Here is a 24,977-nt window from a genome sequence, read left to right on the forward strand (position 1 = left end):
TCTGTCAGGCGTCTCCATCTTCGCTGTTTGGATGGGTATAAGATAGTACTTTCTTTGTAGTCCTGATTTGCAGGTCCTTGACTGCTAATGAGGCTGAGTACTTTTTATTTCCTCTTCTGTGAAATGCCTGTTCATTGTTGCTGTTTTCCATTGAGTTCTTTTTCTCTTACCAATTTGCAGCAAATCTTCTTACACCTCATGTGTTTTTAGTTTGTAACATCATTTATATTTTTGATACTTTTACTTTAAATGTGGTGACCATATTCTGTATTTCAAGAGTATAATACATGAGAGACTTCTACCAATTCCAAGGAATCCTGGTGCTACTTACAGAACACTTCGGTGACCTGGAAAACATCTCTGATCTCCCTGCCTCCCTATCCCGCTTAGAAAAGACAAGTTTCCAGGCCATGAATGATTTTATTGCCTTCTGTCCCATGGTGAACAGGTACAGGAAACATTTTCTCTAAGTTCCTGAACTGAAAACCAAAGAGCCCACCACTGCAAAGGAGCATGCTTTTGTTTGTTATTTTTAATATTTTACAGTTAGAGTGTGGTTACAGATGTGGGAAGAGATTAGTCGTAGGTTATAATAAAATAAACAGTCTTCATTATTCTGGCTCATTCTCATGACCAAAAACTGCAAAAGGAAAACTCTTAGATGCTAGATGTGTTTCTAAGCCTGTTAGCCTTGCTCAAATAAAAAAGTAACTCAAACATCTCAATGGTGTTAAAGATTGGCCAAGAAAATGCAAAAGACAGAGCAAAGCTCCTCACCAGTAAGGGCAGAAGTGGCCAGGCCCAGGGGCCCAGAGTGGCCCGCTGCCCGCCCAGCCTCCCCTCAGGGGAACCTTTTAGGGTGATCCACTGCCCCACGGGCTGAGCAAACTCTTTAGGGAGGGTGGGGAGAACCAGGAGAGCCATCCGTGCCATCAGAAAGCTCAGGACGAGATCTGTCGGTCTCCCACCCTGACGGCCCCACAGAAGTGCTGGTGAGGAGTCCCACTTTGCGGACAGCACGCGGCAGCTGAGCCGGAAGCAGTTCGCGGACTCCATCCTCCCGAGGCCGGCGCAGCCCCGCGAACAGCACTGGGCCCCGTCAGGTCCCAGTGAGGTGGTCATTCTGCACAGTGAAGCTGTCATGGTGTGAGTGACCCCGCATGACCTCAACAGCCATTTGGAATTTGAAGACTGAAGAGAAGCAAAAGTGTACTCAAAGTGCAACTTGTGAAAAGAGATGAATTACAGTAGGGTTGTTTTAAAAATAAACAAAACAAAACAGGCATACAGTCTCTAGAGGTCGCATTGCACCATCTCCTGACAGCAAAGAAGTGCTGTTTCTAGCATGTCTCAAGCCAAAGTGGCTTTACAAAACTCAAGCAAATCAGTTCTTCTTCTAGACTTAATCTCTACCAAAAAGTTTCCTTCATGCAGAGAACCAGGCTAATCCTCAGCAATCACAGATTGAGAAGGAACACTAGGTAACAACTTCAACACCTTCCTTCTACATACAGCCCTCCTGACCACTGCCCTTTCTGCTCCCAGCTCACTGGGACCTCCCTGAAGGAACATTAGGGACAGGATGGGAAACTCGGGCTTCTGGAAGCCTGCTGTGGAAACTTGTCCTCTCCTGGGACCTGGAGAAACAATTCGGCCACTTGACAAAATGGACTCTGAGGTAAGACCCTTCTTAGAAACCTGAACCCCTTATTAAAAGGGCCTCACTTGGCACTCTACTAAAATCAGTTTCTCTGAAGCCAGTTCAAGAATAGTAGAGAGAAACCAAAGGTCAGCGATCCATCTAAACCGACCTGTGGAACATGCACAATTGGTACAAATATTTGTGACACTGACCCTACTTATTCAGGTGCTTATTTTGGGGAAAGACATACCTTTGACACAGGTGCTAAAATGCTTCCCCAGGGCCTCTAAAAATGGTGCTTGTGAGAAGCGACTACTGCAGTTACAGCCATATCTGGGGGAGGCAGAGTCAGCTGCAGGCTCATTTCAATCACAAGAAAGCTCTGAACGACTGGGAGACCTAGAGGACCCTTCCGAGGTCCACGGGCCCGCCAAGACAGAATCCTTGGGAAGGCTTCTCATCCTGAGAGCTGGTTTTCAAGCCTGTGGCCACCAGTCCCAGGAAACCCCTCCAGGAGACCAAGTCCCACTTGCTTAACTCTGGGCAGAGGGTTTTCAGCCTCAGGGATGCTTCTGCTTCCCTCTGAACGAAAACACCAGCTGACATCAAGTCCTCTTGCTGGGGAGCAGCTGAAGTCAACAGTTGCTCAGGCACTTGCTGGAACACACCCACCCTCCCCACTCATTTCTCCAGATTAAGTTGCAGTCAGGCTCTAACCGCAAGGCAGGCCAGTTCGGCACCTTCCCCCGCAGTCGGGCCTCTCCCAAACGCAGCCGGCAGCCCTGCACCTTGCCCACTGGGTCACAGAAACCACCAAACTACACGGCGGCGGCTCCTCAACATACAGTCTGCTTGCCGAGAAGCAGCACCCAGCACTCACTGAGGGCCACGCCTAGGATTACCCAGCTAAAACCTATGGCTACACCACGCAAGATTTGTTAGAAAAATTATTTTTATGGGGAAAAAAGAGAAAGATCAGCATCCCATTTCTAATCATTACAAGCTTCTAAAATAAGCTCACAAATCTTGTAACTTCTGAAAGCAAGAGGCTTTGCCCACTGAACGAACATCCTACTAGATTTGGACTTGACTTTCCAAGTATAAAATTGTTAACTTTATGAGCAGCTAGAAAACAACTCAAAAAATAAAGACAACCATTAAATATTACGTAAGGTTTTCTTTTATTTAAAAGATCATTCACAAAATACCATATCCATAGATTTACTTTCTGTCATATAGCTGAATGTGTTAAGTGTTTGGAATTCCATTCTTACATTTAAAAGTCAACTAGATTGCCCAGAAGTTTAGATGAATTTGTTTTTGTTCTTAATCTTTTCCACATTGAAGATGTAAGTAGGTCATCTGAAAGCATCAGGTTTGATTACAACCACATAATGCATGTCTTTCTTTAGGTAAGTATTGGTGTTACACAAATGGTTCTTATCTCAGAAGCAAAGATGACAGGTGGAAGGAAGGACAGGAGGCAGAGTTCTGTGAATTGCTGAGACCTGGGGACAGAGAGAAGCCGAGGGTGGCAGCTAATGAGGAGCAGTTTCCTAAGCACACCGCCCAGGCCCGGCGGCCCCGGCCCTCCAGTCTTTCTGGTGAGGGTCTCTCTCTTCCGGGGCTCTAGCCAAGCCCGAACTGCTCCCGGTGGAATGAACTGGGACTCGGGTGCTGAAAAATGTGTTCACACATAGGTGTCTGAGCTCAGAAGCTCCTGCCTAGCTGCCCGGCCCAGGGTGAGCGCTGAACACTCCATGTGGGAATGAACGTCCTGAAGCTGAGGCCGGGCAGCCTTGGGCCACCTCCCTGTTACCTGACGGCTCTGCATAGTCAAATCCTCAATTCATCACGCGAGAGAGTAAAGTGCCAGATTCTAGGCCCATTTTCATTCCAAAATTAAGGGACGGTGGGAAGCACAGGATCTCACTGTGACTGAACACTGGGGGACAGATAAGCACAGAGGGTGAGGCGGGACACACACTGGGGGTCCGAGAAGAAGCCGCGTCCACAGAGTCGAGCCCAGCACAGCGCCACCCACTGAGGTCCCCAAAGCACCTCTGTGCCCAGCGGAGAGGCAGCCAGACAGCAGTTCACTGCATCCAGCCACAGAGGGCCTCTAACACGGCTGGTGCCCGAGGAGACCAGCTTGGACACACTGCTGGCAGAGTGATAAAATCACGTGAGCGCAGCAGGGCGCTCAGCCTATCTCCTACGTGCACTCCCCACCGACAGTTCACATCCTTCTCTCAGGTTTTGCTGTTTGAAATGTGAGCCTCTTCTGCGTGAACAGCCCTCTGGGAAGCGGGTAGTGGAGTCAGGACTACCTATAAATAGTTATAGGAAGGAATCTGCAGAGATCAACAGATACTTTATCCTTGTTTTGAAAGCAAGGTGTCCCAAACGCTGTCTGTTGATCACAGCTGACTAAAAACAAGGGGCTATCCAACGTGGGACTTGCTTTCTTCCTTGGAAGCCACAGCAATACAGAACTCAACATGCAGGTCAGAAGAGAAGCACTGAGAAAACGCAAAGGAAAAGGCCGGTTTGGCGGAAGTAAAAGGAGAAAGCAATGGAGAGAAATGAGGCAGCACTTTAGCCCAGAGACGCCCGCACGGCGGCCGCCTCTGTCCCTCTGGAGCAACGCGTGTGCTGGAAGGAGACGAGGGGCGAGAAGGAAGGGACAGAAGGAGAAGGGGAGGAGTGGCAGGAAAAAAAGCACAGAACAGGCACCAGGGAGATGCAGCGAAGCCAAGAATGTACTAAAAACCACTTGTTAACGGCTGACATGCACTCACAAGCTCTGTGTTTCCGTTGTAAGAGAGGAGGACGAAGGTCAGGCGCAGGAATGGTAACTGCAGGACTGCCGGTCCGGGGGGCTAGCCAGGCTGTGGTCTCGCTCGCGCGCCCCCCACACCCCATTCCCTCCCCACTGCAAGCTCATTCTTGCTCCTTGTGAACGACTTCCTCTCTGGGCCTGGCTCCCCCGAAGATGGCAGAGTTGGGGTTGGCTACTTGATTGAGGGGCGTTGCGACTGTTCGAGGTTTAAGCTGGAGCCGCGGTCTCTGTGCTCTTTCCTCTGGGGAAGGAAGCGCAGCGTGGTTTACAAAGGCGTCGTGAGAAGGCGCCCTCCTGCCGCCCGTTTACACCTTACCCTCATACCTTCTGTTGGCTCTCTGAAATCCATATTGGACCCTCGAAGGGGAGGGCCATCTCTGAAACGACTTCCCATTGGGGGGCCTGTTCGCCGGTCACCTGGGCGACTCCCTCCCCGGCCTCCTAAGAAGTCATCCCTGAAACCTGTGGAAGGAAGAGAACCACAAAGGCTTTTTTATACTCCGGCCTCAAAGCTGGTTATATAGCTGTGTGAACTGTTTGCGCTCCATTTTAAATTTAGTTTGTCCAGCATCAGAAATTCTTCCGAAATCAAGTGCACTCAAAACAGATTCAAACGTAAATCTGCTGGGCAATTTCAACACTAACAGACTTTTTGAATCTTAGAAGATTAAAAAAAAGAATCTTAGGAGAGAAAAATGGAACACGCTTTTTAAGTTTGCAGGAAAAGCCAGTAAGACTATATCCTAAAAAGGCTTAAAACAAAACTCCTCAAAGCACATTTTATTGTTTTTGATTATAATCTATAGTTGTTAAAAAAAAAAATCAAAGGATAAACCTGAAATTTAGAAGTTACAATTTAGAACGCAAAATCACACACACACACACACTCACAAAGCTAAATGTGAAGACAAAATAAATACACGAAGTCACCTGTAGGTGACCACTCCCCTTTTTCCAGTTTCTGCTGCCATTCAGGTGGATCACTCTAAAAGCTGTCATCAGGCTCACTCCCTCCCCAAAGAGAGCAGGAAAGGCACATCCCACCCACACCTCGTCCAGCTGCAAAGGGCTTCCCCCCCAATCCTTTGTGCATCCGCTAAAATAATTAACACAAGTAAACTGCATCTTATTTAAAATTAGAGTAAGCTGCAACTGTCATCAGTGTGAGAAACATTTTCTCAATGGACTTTTAAGAACGTTAAGCCTTACTTTGTTTTGTAGTAAAGTCACTGAGGGGGCGCAAATTGTTAAGTAACTTTTTAACAGTACAATCTTTAGCTTTCAACGAAAATTTCAGATGGTAATTAAACAAATGCGCTTGCCCTCTCTGTTTAAGCTCCTGAAGGTGACTACTTTTATTCACTCCAAGGATGGTGTCACTGCTCAAAGCTTTGTAGGAACTTATCCTTGAAGAAGGATCCTGAGCTTGAGAAAGAAACAGTCTTCTGATACATTAGTCAGTCCCTCTAATTCACAGATTTCATGTTTGCAAATTTGTCTACTCACTAAAACTGATTTGTAATCCTGAAATCAGTACTTGAGGCCTTCTGCTGTCATTTTGACATGCACAGCAGGGAAAGACTTGTCACCTGACACACATATTCCCCATCGAATTACCAACCAGCCAACCACACGCTGCCCTGACTGCTCAAACAAACGAGTGCCCTTTTCACAACCTATTTAATGCCGGGCTTTCTGCTCTTCTGTGCTCTTTGTGAGTGATCCTGCTGTTTAGAATGGCACCTAAACACTGCACCCAAGTGCCGTCTAGTGCTCCGAAGACCAAGAAGGCTTGGTGTGCGTTGTTAGAGAAACCTTTCTCAGGCAGGAGTTACAGCGCTGGCGCCTGTGAGCTCACCGTTAACCAACCAACTACATATGTATTAAACAAGGTGATGTATCGACTGGTTGACAAGAATATGACCAAAGGCTCACAAGACTGGGCCTCACTGTGGCGAGTATTTCCCCTAGGAACAATGGCTCAGGATCTGCTAATTGGTTGTTTGCAAGAACCCAACATTGTGAAGATGGAGAATCAACTACCTTGAATAGTAGGTAAGGTTTTTATTTTTTTGGTCTTTAAAGGTAGCAAGGAAAAAAAAAAAAAATAAAGGTAGCAAGGAATCTGTAAGTTGATCAAGCTATCTGAAACTCAATTCAGAGACTACTTGTTTGAACAATTCCATTTTTAACAATACAAGTAATGAAAACAACTGTAAAAAGACTTAGACCGGCAGGAGCACTGCTCTTCGGGAAAACCTATTTGGGCATATAATCAAGTGTAAGGTTCTTTTAGGAAATCTTTTTTAACAACCAGAGCATTCACCATTCATTAAACAAGCTTAATCAGTACTCAAACAATTGAGATTTTCCCCAAACTAAACTGTGAAGTGTACCTTTCCTCACTAAGTATGAAAGTAAATTCCCCTTTAATGAGATTAATTTTTACTTCAGGGTTTAGCATAAAATAAATCAGCTCACACCCATACTGACGAGGCACATAACCACGACTGCTATCAAAGTACAGCAGGGGGAAGAAAACAACCCAGCGAACGTTCACATTAAGTGACAACAACCTCGTTTCAAAACCTCTTCTGATATGAGCAATGGGAGATAAAAAGCATGGTCTGACATTAACAACCATCTTTTCATCAAGTCTGAGGACAGATTTCTAGGAGGCACAGTATCCATGAGAAACTTCTGAGTTTTCTTTACAAAGTTTAGTTTAACATACTGCCTATTTCTGGTTGACAGGGACCTTATTTGCTTTCTTCTTCACATTTTTTGTATTGCTTGTATTTTTTTCTTCTTTTTACCAAGGAGCATGTGTCAAAAACAGACATCATTAGTTTAAAGAATAAAAGAGGTCTACCTATACAAATAACCTACACAGGACGTACTTCACCGACACGGGCACTGCTGGGTTTAGACTGTCACCGAAATACAGTATCGTCTACACTGGTTGGTAAGGTGCTGTCTCTGGCTATATTCACTATATGTCTTGCTTCAGAGTTACAAAACCCCAAGCTCAGCGAGCAGTAGAAAGGTATCAGTTCCTCTGGTAACCTCCAGAGCTAGGAGCTCACTGTGCCATCTCTTCAGTACCAGGGAACGCAAAACTGGCAGATGGGCGGCCACCACTCACCAAGTCACTAACTACATGTGAGGTGGCTCTGAGATGACGTTTGCTGCATTTTTCAACCAGAGACTAGCTTATACATAAAATTACAGGTTTACTGGATTATACTGTACTTTTATGAATAAGCTCATTTCTGACTGGCTATAGGACTTGGGGTAATTAAATTATTACTTATAAGAGAGATAAATAGCCATCTGTTTAGCTAAAGCAGTACTGGAAATAAATTCTTTAAGAAAATTTCGACTCCCAAGACCAATTCTTCCCACACTTACCAGTCACCTTCTACCGAGTTTTGTTCTGGGGGGGATGATAGGGTTGGGGGGAGGCACTAATGCTCTCCTCTTATAAGGTGGCCAGTGCAGAGATAATCTCCAGTTTATAGGAAAGAAAACAGACCTGTTTTTCATTTTCCACCTTATGGTTACAATGGACATTTTGATCACATATTAACTACTTTCATCATTAAAAAAAAAAAAGAGAGAGAGGGAGATGAAAAATGTTTAGGACATCAACTCTTCAAAGCCTGGCATGCAAACTGATCTCTTGAACTGACACAAGGAGGTACCCACAGGTCTGCTTCGGTGAGTTAAGAAAAGCAATTATCAAGAGGACTATGTCCACCTTTAAAAAACAGAGAGGTCAATAGGACTACTTCTTACTATCTAGGAGGCAGCCACCAGGAACCATCAGTATGAGGCTTTCTGTAAGCTTCTAGAACCTCCACACTACTTCTAGAAATAACATCACTCTCCTTGCCATACACACTCGACCCCAAGCAGAAAGACTCAGCGTGAGATACAGGCATGTGTAAGAGCAGCAGATGAAGAAATGGTAACAAAACAAGGTGGATCAGTTCAACCTGGCCTCGACGTAGCAGCTTTCAAGTCCTACTCCAAAACACTGAGGCTCTAACAGTTTAATGCGTGCCTGGGTGCCTTTCGGGAAAGCTTCTTTTGTGAGAGGACCTAAAGCAGCAGCCCCTCACAAGAACCATACAACAGCAGCAAGGTCACCAAGAAGAGTAAGTGGTGACACTCTAAATACTGATACTGGAATTGATACCAGGAATCCCACCTACCACGAGATTCTCAAGAGCCACTCATTCCTGAGAATACACAAAAAACATAAAGTTGAAGTTGATCATTCAATACAACTCGTGATGGGAAGCTCAATGAAATTTTACAACAGTTTTTGCTGCCAAAAGGAAGACGAAAAAAAACCCAGGCTTGCAGAAGCATCATGCACTCTTTCTAAGGTTTGACACGTTTTCAGAAGCTCACAAACACCGAGTCAGACCCACGAGGTAAGCGGTCTGCTATGACCTGAGAGACTTGCAACCAGGGGCACAGAGCGACTTTTACGTTCGGCTGGAGAAGAGCCAATCACCTCTGTCGTCTGGTCCACCTTTCCTGAATCCGAAGCCGCCTTTGTCTTGTTTTCTGCCTTCTGCAATGTCCACACGGAGTGACCGGTCACCCAAGAGCTAACAGGGGAAAATATGGTAAGTACTGGCAAGAAAAAAATCCAGACTACCACCACAGAGAAAAACCGGAATATACTTACTGCACCATCGTATGTCAAGGCTTCCTTAAGGGAATCCACTTCATCAAATTCTACATAGCAGAATCCTGGAAGAGAAAACAAACCCTGACTTCCTCCAGGAATTCTAGGTTAGAGATACAGCGGGATCCTGTCTGTACCACTTCCCTACATCACAACTACCACTTTTGTTGCCTAGATGGCCACAGACGTGCAGAACCTGAAAGCGCATATTTTACTTTCTAATAAATAGAATTTGCCTGGAAGTCCTTCTTCTTAATTATATTCTATCAGAAAATGCTAACCAAATAGGTATTGAAATAGTAGCTACTTTTATAAAGCTTTACCTTTTAACCATAATATTAAAACCTTGCTTGGATCATTGAAGAGCTGTTAGTTCTGACTTCTGAATGACTTGAATACATCTAACGGGGGCTTTAAGACACAGATTTCAAACTGGATACTAAACATACTTCAGAGGAATACTGCACTGAAGGTGCCTACTTACTGCTCAGATAAGTTGGTATAAAATCTGTTTTACAAAGCTAAAAAACACACCCTCAGCAACAAGCGTATCCTCTTCAGGAGGCTAATTAATTAAAGACAGCTAGTCTAGGTGCTTTATTGACAACCCGAGTCCTTGATGCTAGATTCTGACACAGGCCTGTAAACGGGACACTCCCGGCAGAGGAAACCACACGCCCTCTCCCCCCACTTAAACCCCTGTATCAGCCTTCCCTTCTTCTACTTGCCCTAGCCTGGTCCATGCCCTCTCCTTGCCTCCAGGTTAAATCTGGGTTAAGACCCACCCCTCCTGACTGCCCCTATGCTTACACTGCACCTGCAGTACCACCCTCCCCTCCCCTCCCCTCCCACCTGATTACAATCCACCCTCACACCGCACTAGGACGGCAAGCGTCTCTAAAGCCTGGGTCCTAACTTCTGTTCACCATCTGCTTACACAAAGAATGGCTGGGGAGTCCCCCGTCCCCAGCTTGGACCACACCTCCGTATCCATGCCGTTCCCAAGTGGATTCAACGTTTAGAGGAACTGAGAAAACCACTTCCAAACTCAAACAGGCAACAGCCACCTGGTCACTCTAGATAGAGCTCACACTTGCCTCATGCTAGAGCTGCAGAAGATGCCCTTGCATGAGACGAACTCATAAAACCCGCTGCCACTGGCTCGGCCCTGAGGCTGGCTTCACCCCCACATTTGCATTCCCCTCAGATAAAATGTTCCCAAATAGGCTGAATGCTAACAAAGTCGCAGAAAGAAAACCTAGTGGGAATCATGTTTTATGGTCATGTCCACAGCAGATGAGAAACTGCATTCTAAATGCCTTGGTAATGACCACTTACCCACGTTTGTACCTTAAATTTGAATCCTTAACGCTTCCTCGCAGCGTGACTTACTTCTACAAGCTTAACGGACACACAGTTTTTCACTATTTGATCACTTATGATGAAAACGGTTCAGGCTCTTAGGCGAGAGCTTTCCCAACGACAGAAATACAGACGCGCCCTGCTGAGCAGCGCTGCTGCTCCTTGCATGGCCCCCGCCCCCCAGAGCCTCTCTGCGCCTCTCATGGATGCACTTCTGGGTCCATAGAGCAAACCACATGCCCTTGGACCCTGCATCATGCGCTTAAATACAGGCACACCTCCCTTCACTCAGCTAGACGCCAATACCATTTGATTCCCCATTCTTAGTCCTTCTCTGCTCAAGAGCCCTAAAGAGACTGATCCACAGACACTAACTTTCTCTGAAATTTGACCCCACCATTTCCCCAAACACATGCGCTGAAGTCACAAATGTACAGTGACAAGTACTAGGTTACTTTCTGGACTTCATAATAAACTTGATCACAGGAAAACCACCCCCCAAATGCATGAGTCAGCCAAGGTGATGTACACCTAAGAAGTCCTGAGTTCTATTTGTTCATTTCGTTCCTGGGAACTCCTCCTCTGGCAGAGACAGAATTGCTACACAGGCTAGGCACACTCCAGATTTACTTTGGCATAAGCCACATTTTCTACAAACTAGATTATATATACCTCCCCTCCCTGCCACATAGAACTGAAGGCCTCTGAGTTAAAGGGCTGTTTATTTCAACTACCTGGACTAGGCAAATGTTCCAAACACTTTCATAACTAGAGCCCTCTGCGTTAGACCCTCTCCCCCTTACAATAACACAGTAAAAATCCCCTTAACTCACCTTTAAATTTGTCTGTGTCTTTGTCTCTGACTAGCCGTACACTCCTTATGCTGAGATCCTTAAAGATAGCGTCTATGTCGCCCTGAACTGTATTAAAAGGTAGATTACCTACATATGCTGTGTAGGGGGGCTCTGTGGGCAGCTCCTTCTGGCTGCGGGAACCATGGCCACCAGCACTGCCACGGGACCTAGGAGGGGGAAAAAAGACAGGATTCAAGTCTGCCCGTGCGTTCTTGCCCCAGAGGGCCAAGGAAAATGTCTCCCACTCAGCCACATCAACTTGGTGAAATAAACCCATCTACATCATCCTGAAATGACAGAGTATTCCAAAATTCATTATGGAAAACATGCCTATTTTTGGATGACAAAAATGTCCAGAAATACAGAATGTGTAAACATAGATATCCCTAGAGAATCAAATCCAAACAGAACATCCTCCTAGGAGACAGGAGAAACAGGGGTTCTCCTATTCCCTAAGTAAGCATAGGAGAGCAGACCCTAAGCCAGAGCCCTCCATCACACCCACTAACAATACTGCACACACAAACGAACTGCCCAACTCACTGTCCTGAAGCTGAAGTTTAACTCATTCACAAAAAACTCTCTCTTGCTATTGTCTGATGATGGATAACATGCCCTCATACAGATTTTTGTACAGCAAGTACTATGTACATACATACTCTCCACTCCACCATGCACTACCTCACTGGGTCCTCAAATATATGTGCATATGACTAATTCAATTAAGCCTCAATGCCATTTCCTCAGCTGAGACGAGATGTTTACTTGTCCACGGTGGCTCAGTCGGTAAAGAATCTGCCTGCAATGTGGGAGACCTGGGTTTGATCCCTGGGTTGGGAAGATCCCCTGGAGAAGGGAACCACTACTCACTCTAGTATTCTGGCCTGCAAAATCTCATGGACAGATGAGCCTGGCAGGCTACAGTCTATGGGGTCGCAAAGAGTTGGACACGACGGAGTGACTTTCCCTTTCACAGAGCTTACAAGTGGCAGGACCCTGACTCCATCACATCATTGCTAATGTGCAGAGGTAGTGGTTTAAATCCCAGCTCTACCAATATTTACCCCACCATAGAACCTGGAGGAGTTACTCAATTTCTCTAAGCTTTATTTGGAACACTGTATCAATACTAAAAAAGACACTGAGTTACTGAGAAATTACACAGGTGCTGCATACACTGCTTGACACAGTGCACAGGTGTAGAGTAACAATGACCACCATCACGGCCATCTACAACCTGAGACTCACAATGCTTTACAGGCAATTTAAAAACAAATGGGGCCAGCATACACTTGCCAAAACCCACAGAACGGCACGCGCGATGTCAGGAGTGGACCCTAATGTAAACTGTGGACACCGGGTGATGACATTGTCCGTGCAGGCTCACTGACTAGAACAAATGTACTACTGTGATGCAGATGTTAACAGTGGGGGATGCTGTGCCCCTGTGAGGGCAGGGGGGATATGCTCAATTTTGCTCTGAATCTACACTAGTCTACGAAAATTAATGAAACGGTGGGGAGCTCTTCTTTACATTAATAATGATGTCAGCTAAAAAATGCAGGAAGAATCATGTAATTAGAAAACCACACCAACACAGCAGTGACTGATTCAGGCAAGGCTCAGTTACCACCGTGAACAGGCAACTGAACTTAGTATCTCCAGTAATGGGACAAATTTAAATGACATGCCCTCTATTTGAGCACAGACTCTTCAAATGCATAAAAGTTATGGAAGACCTTCTTAAGGCAGGGAGACTAATGGAATGACAACCAGTGCTACGTGTGATCTTTGGATCCTAGAACAAACAGCCATAAAAGAAAAAGCAGATGGAGAAATTTGAAACTGTTGTGTGTAAGTATTATTGTCAGCATTAAATCTCTTAGGAGTGATAATTGGTACTACAGTTAGCAGGATGCCTCTGTTCTCAGGAAGACAAATTACTTAGGAATGAAGTGTCAGGACAGCCGTTTATTTTCAAAGGGTTTGGCACAAATGTCATTTGTGTGTGCATGAATATATAAAGACAAAACAATTGTGAAACTTGTGAATCTACTGCTGTCAATTGTATCATGTTCTTTCAACTTTACTGGAGACCTGAAAGATTTCAAAATAAAATGTTTAGAGGAAAAAAATTTATAAGAGGGAGGTGCTGCTTTTAAGAGACACTTAAATGAGTCTCCTCACATGAGTCAAAGATCTGCCCAAAGTCAACCTTCCCTTCTTTCTGCAGGGTATATTGTTAATACCAGGTCTTGGAAAGTAACTTGACTCTTAAAATTCAGTGCTAGAAATATCATGAAAAAAATTCCACAACTTGCCTGACATGAATTCCAGATACCTCAAATGTTTGATAATATCCTTAAGACAACATTTTTTTTTTTTTTAAAGCAGAAGAACCAGGCTATAATATAACTCTTAGATGGCTGTATTTTTAATTAACTCAGAACTGCTACCTCCTAATAGAAAACCCTACATTCTGTCCTAAGACTAAGAGAAAAATAGACTTACAAGTGAATGTTGCTTATTTTGCATTCCAATAACCATAAAACCTAAAATATTTTCAGAAAGATACTCCTTGGGACGGGATACTGAATGTATAAAAACGGTACAAACACTCGGAAAACTGTCAAAACCAGGAACCAACTATAATTTATAACACTTAAAATAACACCTGATGGAAAACAGCCCCTTGCCCTCAAGTAGCTTATGTCTGAGTAGCACAAATAAAACAAAAATAATTGTAAATGCATACACACATGCTTGTGTATATATATATAGATAGGTACATAAAAAAAGGCAAAGGGCTAAAATGATCTTTTCAAAAAAAACCAACGAGAAGGTGAGGGTAAAGGAATGGTAAATTTGGCAGGTGCACATTTAATGAACCAAGAAAACAGGAGGGAGAAAGGCTTGCTTAAGGGGCATGTGAGAACTTCTGTGGGGTGCGGGATAGAGGACTGAAAAGGCAGGCTGAACTGACCTCTGTCTGACTGAGTGCAGAAAGCCACCTGAGCCTTGATAAGGATTGGGGTCCAGGCGAATGCTAAGAAGTTGGGGGGCGCTAGCAAGAATGTAGGATGATCAGAAGCCAGTTCTGGCTTTGGGAAGATGAAGACTGAAGAGCCCCACTTCAGGCAAGCAGGACTTTAAGAGCAGGAGCTGTGCAAAGAGCTAACCCAGACCCATGAATTCTCTCGTTTCACCCTAGCCTCACACAACTGCCAGTGGTTTAACACTAGATTTTTTCAAGACATCACAGAGGCAGTCCTAAATACTGCCCCACCTGATGCCATCAGCTCTGCAGGCCTTGAGTGGGCTCAGCTTCTCACTGAGTAGTTCAGTGAAGACACTACGGCGCAATGGGGCTGGGGCCGCACAGGCAGAAGTCAGCGTACTCACTCCACCAGCCTACAGCGTGCCAGCCACTTGAGACAAAGCCCAGAGCAAACGCAGGCAAGTAATAAAACGATACACGCTGTCATCAACCAATCAAATAAAAAGTCAAATGTCAGAAAGCCTTTGAGCTAAAATTCTTACGAGACACTTTAAGTTTAGAGGGGACTATTATTCTAAAGAAGCTGTGTACACGAAAGCACTTTCTAAAATAGGTTAAAACACAGAAGATTCATCTGGCCCCTTAGTGTGGTGAAGGACCTCTTCCAAATCACCTCTGTAGCTTCGTTTTTGCTTCTGCTATTTTATAAATATTCAAATTTCTATGTTATAGAGGAGCTTGAGACTGACCATAAAAATACTTCACAAGACTGATTGCTTTACAAAAGCTGAGTAACAATTCTGAAGTGTTGTGGGTAGACTGAACACCCTGCAGGGTGCGCTGCTCGTGCAGAAGCAGGCTGACTAGCAGCCGTGGCTGTAAACAGGCGACAGGCGAAGCTGCGACTCAGACAGAGCTGAGGGTCCGCGCTGCGCTCCCAGGCCCGTCACCCGCCCCCACGGAGCAAGGGTCCTGCCCACTCATGCCTGCTGCCGACAGGGACAGCCTATGGATAAAAATGCGTGTGTGTGTGTGTGTGTGTGTGTGTGCGCGTGTGTGTCAGGGACAGCCTATGGATAAAAATGCGTGTGTGTGTGTGTGTGTGTGCGCGTGTGTGTCAGGGACAGCCTATGGATAAAAATGCATGTGTGTGTGTGACAGGGACAGCCTATGGATAAAAATGCGTGTTTGTGTGATGCATGTGTGTGTGTGTGTGTGTGTGTGTGACAGGGACAGCCTATGGATAAAAATGCGTGTTTGTGTGTGTGTGTGTAGGTTTTAAAGTAATAAGTACATCCTCAGTCATTTCAGAAAGCCAACTTCCAACTCAAGGTGTGACCAAAATCCTACAGACCGATCACATTTCTTTACTCAAGTCAAGTCAACAAAGTATCTGAATGTCTATTAAATACAGAGCACCATATTAAGGGCACAAACCTAAGACTCAGTTCCTACTTGCAAGGAGCTGATAAATCAGCTAAGTGGGTCCAGGTATCTACAAAGAAGAAATCACATCCCAAGTAAAAGATGACAGAAAATTCAGGAGACAGTAATGAGCACCATCTCTGCAGGGTGGAGCAAAAGGCACTTGAACTCTTTTCCAGACAGCAGACAAAACACTGAACTCAACATGATAATGTGAATAAGCGAAGATAAACAGGAGTGAGAGGAGACTGGAGGAAGGGTGACTAAGAAAAAAGAAGAGGAGAGAGTATTAGGACAGGGATTACAATCAGTAAGTGGATGAAATAAAACTAAGCACTCAAGATTTGCTCCCAAAGTATGTAAGATAATAAATAATGAAGGACACATGCTGTTATTTGTGGGGAAGCATTTTACAAAGACTTCTAAGTGAATCAGAAACTATACAGGACCTTCCCTGGTGGGGCATGGACAGGAATCTGTGTGTCAATCAACGCAGGGGACACGGGTCCGATCCCTGGTCTGCAAAGATTCCATATGCCGTGGGAGCAACTAAGCCCATGTGCCACAACCCCCGAGTCCACGTGTCCCAGAGCCCAAGCTCCGCAACGCAAGAAGCCACTGCAACGAGAAGCTCACCGACTGCAACTGGAGAGTAGCCCCCACTCGCCACAACGAGAGAAAGTCTAGGAGCAGCAGTGAAGACCCAGCACAGCCAAAAATAAACACTACAGAGAATTTAGGTATTGCTGCTGTCATTTTTTTAAAGACCAGTAACAAGGTGCCATGGCCTGGCGTACTAACCTCTTGGGTAACTGGAACATCAGGCGTTCTGTGCCTCTAGTACTTCTAGGTGATAACTGAGTTAGCCCCAGGAGGGCTGAGCAACAGCTTTGGTCTTTCACGTGCCACCCACAAACACTTAATAGCCATCTATCACGTGGCATGAGGCACTCTTCCTTGATCCTATATAAAATCCCAGTAAGACTGCCTTTCTGAGAATAAAATGCAAGGAACAAAGACAAAATCCTCTGAGCGTGCAAAGAAAGGTCAAAATGTGTAATTTACTTCTTTTTGAGACAATAAGCGAAAAAGGTAAGGCTGTCAAAAGTCAGACCCTTATTTCATTAATTTCTTGCCAGCCCCCTTACCTATTAACGTCTTACATTAGTAAGACACACTGGTTATAATCACTGAACCAACATCAATACATTACTAACTAAAGTTCAGTTTATTCAGGTTTTCTTAGCTTTCACCTACTGTCTGTCATTTTCACGTCCCAGGATCCCATTCAAGATGTCATATTACATTTCAGTTTTAGCTTAGGTTTTAAAAAATAAGCCCATGGACCAAGTGAAGACACTGTACTCCCAAGTAGATCATCCTCTAAGTGTATGGATTTCCCAAGGCCTTCAGTTAGCACTCAAAATTAAATTCGTTTAGCCTGACAACTGTCATTAGTACAGGATGTGCATGAAAGCCTCTCCAAGTTTCTGATGAACACTGGGGGTGGTGTGGGGGGCAGTGGGGGTCTGGGGTGAGTTCTTCAACAAGTCCTATTTCAAGGAGCTCTCTCAGCTGTGAATGGGAGCTTCCTAATTCAGTCACATCTGAAAGATACAAAAAGCAATGCAACCTTCTGAGGGAGGAACTCTTGTTCACTGCTTTATCTCCAAAACTGCAACAGTATCTGCTACTTATCAGGGTAGAAGGAATGAAGCCACAAGCCTGCCAACTACTTTAGGATTGCAAGTAACCTCTTTCACCAAGATGGGTACTCATTTAGATTTTCAGATGGCCTCTAGAACATTAAAGCATCCTTTATTTGGTTCTGGCTCTGTCTCCCCAGAGGCAAACCTTTCTTCCATTTAGTTCTGTGGGCTAACCAGCTGTAGTAGTCCTGTTAAGTCAGAGTGCAGAGACCTCCACTGATCTTGCCACTGGCCATCACGTAAATCAAGACAGGGGCACCAAACTGCATCATTACTCATGCACTTGCAGTATTTAAAAAAAGAAATCAGCTCATCAAATACTGTTTGTCTAGAGTCCATATATATGCACTAATGTACTGTATTTGTTTTCCTCTTTTTGACTTCACTGTGTGTAACAGGCTCTAAGTTCATCCACTTCACTAGAACTGACTCAAATGTGCTCTCTTTTAACCGGTGAACACTATTCCACTGTATGTGTGTACCACAACCTATTTGCAGGGAAGGAATAGAGACTCGGATGTAGAGAATGGAACTTGTGGACACAGACACAGGGAAGGGAGGGTGTGGGACGAATGGAGAAGCATCAACGTACGCACACTGTCAGACGTAGGAAGGGGATGGGGGAGGGGAAAGGGAGGAGGGGCATGTGTAAATGCACTGATTTGCACTGTTGTATGGCGGAAACCAACACAGTATTGTAAAAGTTTTTTTTTAATATTTAAATCAAAAAATAGCGGGGGGGGGAGGGAGGAATTCCCTGGCAGTCCAATGGTTGGTTAGGACTCCATGCTTTCACTTCCAAGGGCCTGGGTTCAAACCCTGGCAGGAGAACTAAGTTAAGATCCCACAAGGGAGTGGTGCAGACAAAAAATAAAAAGCCATCTTTAGCAAAGAATGTTTTTTGATAAAGTGGTCAAAATGATTAACTTTACTAAATACTGGCCCACTTTTAAAATATCCTGTTACCAAATGGGAATGAAGCACTGCTGCTTACAGAAGTATGTGGTTAGCTTGAGGAAAAGCACTCCTGTGGGTGAGTTACAAGCTGAACCAGCTATTCATTTCATGGAACAACACTTTTACCTGAAAGAACTAACCAACTGGGGTCCAGACTTGGGTGTCAGGCAGACACTTTCATGTAAATGAAGCGAGTCTTGTCCCTTTCAGGAAACCAACAGCACTATTTGCTGCCAATGACAAAATGCAGGCTTCCAAGCAAAACCCAGAATTTTAGAAAACCTGTATCTATCAATATACACTTGACAGTCTCCCAATTCCTGAAATTCCTCTAATGAAACCGATGGTGACATTAATGAACATGATTTTTGTTACTGTATAGTGAAATATGTCAACTTTTGGAAGCTCTGCATAACTCAGTGAGAACTGGTATTTCCCAAAGGACCAATATATCATGTTACCAAAAAAATGCACAGGTAAAAGATACACTCAAAATATAAGACAAATCTATATGGATTTTGACGTAAGAGATGTTTATTGTTACAATTAACCTTTATGGAAATTAGCACCTGGCAAGTTTTGGTAGTTAAAAATTAAGAGTACCCACAACTATCCAAAAAGGCCATTAAAACAATCCTCCCACTTCCAACTGTTTATCTGTTTAAGGCTGGACTTTCTTCATGAATGTCAAGCAACATACCTTAAGAGTGAATACAGGGAAAAAAAAAAAAAAAAAAAGAGTGAATACAGAAACAGCTATGAGAAACCAGCTGCCTTCTCCTAAACTAGATATTAAAAAGGTTCCAGGGAATTCCCCGGTGGCCCATTGGTTATGACTCTGTGCCTTCACTTCCGAGGGCCCAGGGTCAACTCCTGGTCAGGGAACTACAATCCCACAGGCTCTGGGGCATGGCCAAAAAAAATGATGGGGCTCACTCCAAAAATGCAACTGACTGTTTCAATTATATAAGAATAGTGTGTGGAACAAAGGGGATCACCAGCTCCATCTACCCTATGCTGGAGTCAACGGAGGTGCCATGTTTTCAACAGAGTATCAGTATACTTGAACACATCCAGAGGGTCCTCTCAAGAACATTAAAAAAAAAAACTATGATATGGTTGGCAAACTTAAAAAACCCAAGGATGTTCAATGATTCACAAACACAACTTAGACATTACAGCTATTAAGTGCAATCAAAATCAGCTGGTCACTTGTGCCCTGAGTGTGCAAATCTAAGCACCTGTACAAATGATGGGAAGGCAGAGAGGCGGGCATGGTCCCCTGCCCAACACTCTTCTGTTACCAGGGGAAGCTGGGTCTGATCCAGGGCTGACTCCCCCATGCCCCGCCTCCCTCAGCCAAACATTCTGCTTTGTACATTCCAAGTTTCTGGGAAGATGTCTTGATTCTGTGTGAAGTCTTTCTAGAACACTAAGGGTAATTTCAAATAGAAATATAAATTTTAAAAGTACATAATTTTTTTTTTTTTAGAAATCTCAGAAGCATTTTAATAGTTCAAGCATGAACTGTTACAAACCAATAATGTACGAGAACGAATTACTTAATACTAATTTATGATACTTATTATATATGCTTATTATAAGTGTTTTGTCTATAAAATGAACAGCATTCCCTTAATTGGCTTTAGAAATATACCCAGGAAAACAATAACTCACTCCAGCTAACTCTCAATAGAAATTTCCCCATTCTTACTAACTCCAAAGGAAATATTTTAAGAATTAAAAAATTACAAATCAACAGCTACCGATTATCAAGCATTTATGTTCCAGATATTGTGCTACAGTTTAACATCTCACTTAATATTCCAACAGCCCTACAGAGGAGTTTCTATCTTATATATGGGGAAAATGAGGCTTAGAGAGGTTAAGGAACTTGTCTAGATCACATAGCTAAATACACAGCTGAGAGAACACTTAAGCTCTTGTCTGACTCATTCTAGTGCCATGGCTTCTGCCTGAACATCTATGACATCTCAAAGATCTCTTGGTCTGCACATGTAATAAAGACCAAATAATGATTCATTAAAAAAAAAAAAAAAAGACCTCTTGGTAAAACCAAGTATTTGAAGAGAACAATGATTTGGAATCAAGCATTTGGAGACTAAGGAGGGGAGAGAAGGATGACAATAAACCTGAACAATTTGCCATTTGATACGTTTTTACAATATGCCTTTCAACACCTTTACAGATCCTGTTGTCAGTGAAACTAGTTAGCTTTCATACACTTTCTTCTGCATTATAAGACTTAAAATAAACTTAGATATTTAGACACAGACGCCAAGCTTAAGTCCTATAAGACTCAAAGATAAGAATTCTAACCTCCCCCCACTGGAACTTAATAGAGAATATTTAACTTTGTAGTTTAATTCATTTTTAGCAGGTACCATTCCAGCAGCAATATCAATTCTTGCTAATTCTAAGTTCCAATCTAATTCTCAAGATCGATGCTCTTTTTAGGTTCAGCACTCAAAAGGCCTTTTGTAGTTAGAAATGTAAAAATAGGCTGATTCATATCAATGTATGACAAAATCCACTGGGGGGAAAAAAAAAGAAATGTAAAATTAGTGTCAATGGCACTTTATTGCCAAAGGCAAATGAAAAATCAGAATCTCAGAAAGATAAGTTAGCAAAGTGCAAAACAAAAATACACTCAAGATCTGGTACAATCAACTGATAATTTGGAATTTTGTTTTGACTCGATTTCTGAGCAACAATGCAGTCTCTGGTTCTCCCCTCTGCTGCTGGGAACATGCCTTTAGAGGCTGGGGAAATAAAATAGTTGATCAACATTGCTTCCTGACAACTGTACTGGTTATTACACACAACTACAAAATAAACTTACAGGGAATGTATAGTAATTATTAAAACCCAAGTTTTTAGATTTTGACAAACCTGCCATCCCTTCTACCTGTGACCCAAGTTGATTATAGAGTTAAGACATCCTATCTAAGGTGTTTTAGATGAGAGAGAAGTGAGTGAGTGAAAGTCGCTCAGTTGTGTCCAACTCTGTGTGACTCCACAGACCATACAGTCCATGGAATTCTCTAGGCCAGAATACTGAAGTGGGTAGCATTTTCCTTCTCCAGGGGATCCTCCCAACCCAGGGATCAAACCCAGGTCTCCCACACTGCAGGCAGATTCTTTACCAGCTGAGCCATTAAAGGAAGTCCAAAAATCCTGGAGTGGGTAGCCTATCTCTTCTCCAGCGGATCTTTCCAACCAAGGAATCGAACCAGGGTCTCCTGCATTGCAAGCAAATTCTTTACCAACTGAGCCATCAGGGAACCCCAGACTAGGGACAAGGTGCTTTACAAAAGTGCCAAACACAGACTTCCCAGGCAGTCCAGCGGTTAGGACTGTGCTCCCACCACAGAGAGCATGGGTTTGATGCCTGGTAGAGGAACCACAAAGATCCATGTGATACAGGGTGAAGCAAAAAAAAAAAAACAACAAAAAGCTGGAGCATTAAAAAAAAAAACAAAAGAAACAAGCATGAAACAACACAGGACCATTCCACAGTGGTGATCATCTATAATGGTTAAGCACTGTATCCCAACGTAAACAGCACCGAGGTGTGTACTGTGCATGCACGCTCACTCGTGTCTGACTCTTTGCGACCCCAAGGACTGTAGCCTGTCAGGCTCCTCTGTCCATGGAATTTTCTAGGCAAGAATATCGGAGTGGGTTTTCTTCACCAGGGGATCTTCTGAACCTAGGGATGGAACCTGTGGCTCCTGCATTGGCAGGCGGATTCTTTACCGCTGAGCCACTTGGGAAGCCCTGAGACAACTACTGACGTGAACATAACTCGATCACTGAAGATCATCTGATCCTATCATTTTGTTAAATGTCAAAGATCCCAATAACTGACAACTTCCAACCTGATGAAATTAACATTAACCATTTGGAACAACAAAGTTTTGGCACAGATCACACCGCCACATGTCTGGTCCTCTGTGAAGTTTCTGGACCCACTCCAGACACGGCCTAAGAGAACACGCAAATTCACCAACAGGTTTTTTTAAAACTACTTCTTAGCTACCTGATCAGTATCTCCTATGCCTTTTATATTTAGATGAAGTCAAGCGGAAAATTCCAAGGTCATTTGTAGAAGGTGCTTAATAGCAAAAGGACTTTCTGTTAAAAAGCTTAAGAAATGTATTCTGCCAACTACCACTTTCTCATATCAGTTTTTGGAGTGCATCTGGGCAAATGGCTAACACTGTCTTCTGTCTTTTCTGATATTCTGATAAATAGCATCTTAAATGAGAATTTTACTTTTGATCAACTTGTTATTCAAGGCAGTCCAAATGTCAAAACTTGATACACACAGGAAGACTAACTCAAACACCTCAAGTCACCAGAACATCTGGTAAATTTGTCAAAATCGAGAATTAAAAAAAAAAACAAAACAAACAAACCCCAGGTTTTGTATAATACGACTAACATTGTAGTCCCAAACCAACTAAAATTCCTTGGATCTGTCTTAATCTGAACTACTGTTTAAGTGTTTTCCCGGGTACTTCCAAATGTTTTTTTGAAACTAGGAGAAAAAAAATACTGGTTATTAAAATTTCAAGATGACTTAACTACAAATTTGATGTCTAGAAACCTACCCCAAAGGCAATAATTGTACATGTAATCCAACATCTATTTCTTTTTTATTAGCAAATAAAGTATTCTTTGAAATAACAGGTGGCTCCACCTCCCCCAACTTCCATGTTCTACAGTCATGAATGATACCTGGTGCACTCACGCACCCAAACAAGCTTTTACTTCAGCCATTCCCAAACCGAGGTATTAAAAGGTCATTCTTCACCAAACAAAGATACTTTTGGGATTGAAGCTCAGGAGACTGGACACCTCAGTAGGTACTATTGTGGTGTTTTCCTGGGAAAGCAATCCTTTCTGCAAATCACACAAAGGCAAAGTGTGCCCTTGACAAATAGCAAGATGTTCATAGCCTATCTTCTAAATTCTGTATGAGGTTACTCGTGTAAAAAATAAAATAAAAAATGCAGAGCGGGTTCGTGCAATTGAACACCAGAAGCTTTTAATTCACTAGACAAGGATTTTTCTTTTAAACAAGGTGCACATAGAGTCTGTGTATGGCCAGAATCAGAACGAAGCTAAATGCGATTCCTTCTCCAGGTCATAGCATTTATCTGCCAGTAAGCACGTAGCACTTGTCAGTAAGTAACTCTGATCTAAGGAAGGATAAAAGGAAAACGCTACGGTGTGTGTGTTTGTTTTGGTTGGTCTTCTTAGGCTCCAGCTGCCAAATCCCAGCCTCACCCGAAAACGGAAGGGAATCACCTCTCTCTGGGCCTTCCGACCCGACCCAACCCGCTGGTCTCATGGCCAATTGGGCCCAGCACACTTGCAGCGCGGGCTGACAACAGGAAGCCGCGGCCGGGACCGGGGCTGGAGCCGGGCAGGCAGTGGGCCCCCACCCCCGCTCTGCAGCAGAGCCCCGCGCTGGTTCTGCCGTCCTGGGGGATGGGGCTGGAAGCGGGAGCCCGTTGTCCCGGGCCCTCAGCGCCGCGGCAGCCCTGCCCCGAGGCGGAGTAAGAGGAAAGACACGTCGCGGGCGGCTGCGGACACACAAGGAGGAGTCTGTCCCGCGAGCAAGTCCCTGGGAGCCTAACCGCCGCCGCACCCTCCCCGAGCGCGCCATTTCCAGGCCCCGGTCCTCTAGGCGCCTCTACGAGGCCTCCGCCGGCCCAACCTGGCCCCTATGGCTCGCCGCCCCTGGTGTGAGCGCGGGAAGGCCGCCGCCCAGGGGCCACCCCCTCCACCCCGCCACTTCCGACTCCCGCCCGCCTCCCGCGCCCGGCAAGGGCCCGCGCACGCCCGCCTTACCCCCTGCCGCCGCCGAAGCTGCTGTAGGCCCGATCGTCGTAGGTATCGAAGTCCGCCATTTGCCGTCTCCGCTCCGAGAGGAACCAGGGTGAGCGAGGAAGGACCCCGCAATATAACTCCCCCCGCCCCGTCGCCGGGGCTGTCCGCCGCGCCGCCTGATCGCAAATCGCACGCACGCACGCGCGCGTGCGCGCACGTACGCCGCGCCGCGCCCGGCCTGGGCCGACGGGCCTCTGGTGGCCCCGGCGCGCTTTGCGGCCCACGTGGTGCGGTGGCGCTTTGGCTGCGCGCCCGGCAGTGCGCTCCGGCCCATTGTGTGCTATCCTCCCGCACAGGGGCTTCACCCGCGGCCGCCTCCCGCCCCGCCCCGCCCCGCCAGTGGACGTGAGCCTGGCCTGAGCTCCCGAACCTCTCCGGTGGCTGCTGCGGCGCGCAGCGAGGGCTCCTCTCCGGGCTGTCCTTGGAATCTGCGCCGGGCCGGCGGTGCTCTCCGTGGTCTAAGCGTTCCGAATTCCAGACCTGGCAGGGACCCCAGAGCTCTCCTCCTCTTGGCCCCACTCCAACATCTACCCGGCCAGGGTGTCGCTCGCTAACACCAAAGTA

The 24,977-nt window shown here is 44.9% G+C and overlaps 1 protein-coding gene and 1 non-coding gene across 2 annotated transcripts; both read right to left on the minus strand.

Annotated features, from left to right (window-relative positions):
• Nucleotides 1-2,804: 2,804 nt before the first annotated feature.
• On the minus strand, nt 2,805-24,530 carry EIF4H (eukaryotic translation initiation factor 4H). The gene is made up of 6 exons (XM_065924813.1): nt 24,375-24,530; nt 11,382-11,569; nt 9,187-9,251; nt 9,010-9,106; nt 4,809-4,946; nt 2,805-4,725 (listed from the first exon to the last, which is right to left on the minus strand). The coding sequence occupies exons 1-6, from the start codon at nt 24,431-24,433 to the stop codon at nt 4,586-4,588; spliced, it is 687 nt and encodes a 228-aa protein (XP_065780885.1). The 5' UTR covers nt 24,434-24,530; the 3' UTR covers nt 2,805-4,585.
• LOC136162279 (small nucleolar RNA SNORA32) lies at nt 10,397-10,519 on the minus strand. Its single transcript, XR_010662085.1, has one exon. It is a non-coding gene; the product is annotated as a small nucleolar RNA SNORA32 (small nucleolar RNA).
• Nucleotides 24,531-24,977: the final 447 nt, after the last annotated feature.

The sequence above is a fragment of the Muntiacus reevesi genome, chromosome 2 (assembly GCF_963930625.1).
Source record: "Muntiacus reevesi chromosome 2, mMunRee1.1, whole genome shotgun sequence".
Classification (NCBI taxonomy): domain Eukaryota; kingdom Metazoa; phylum Chordata; class Mammalia; order Artiodactyla; family Cervidae; genus Muntiacus; species Muntiacus reevesi.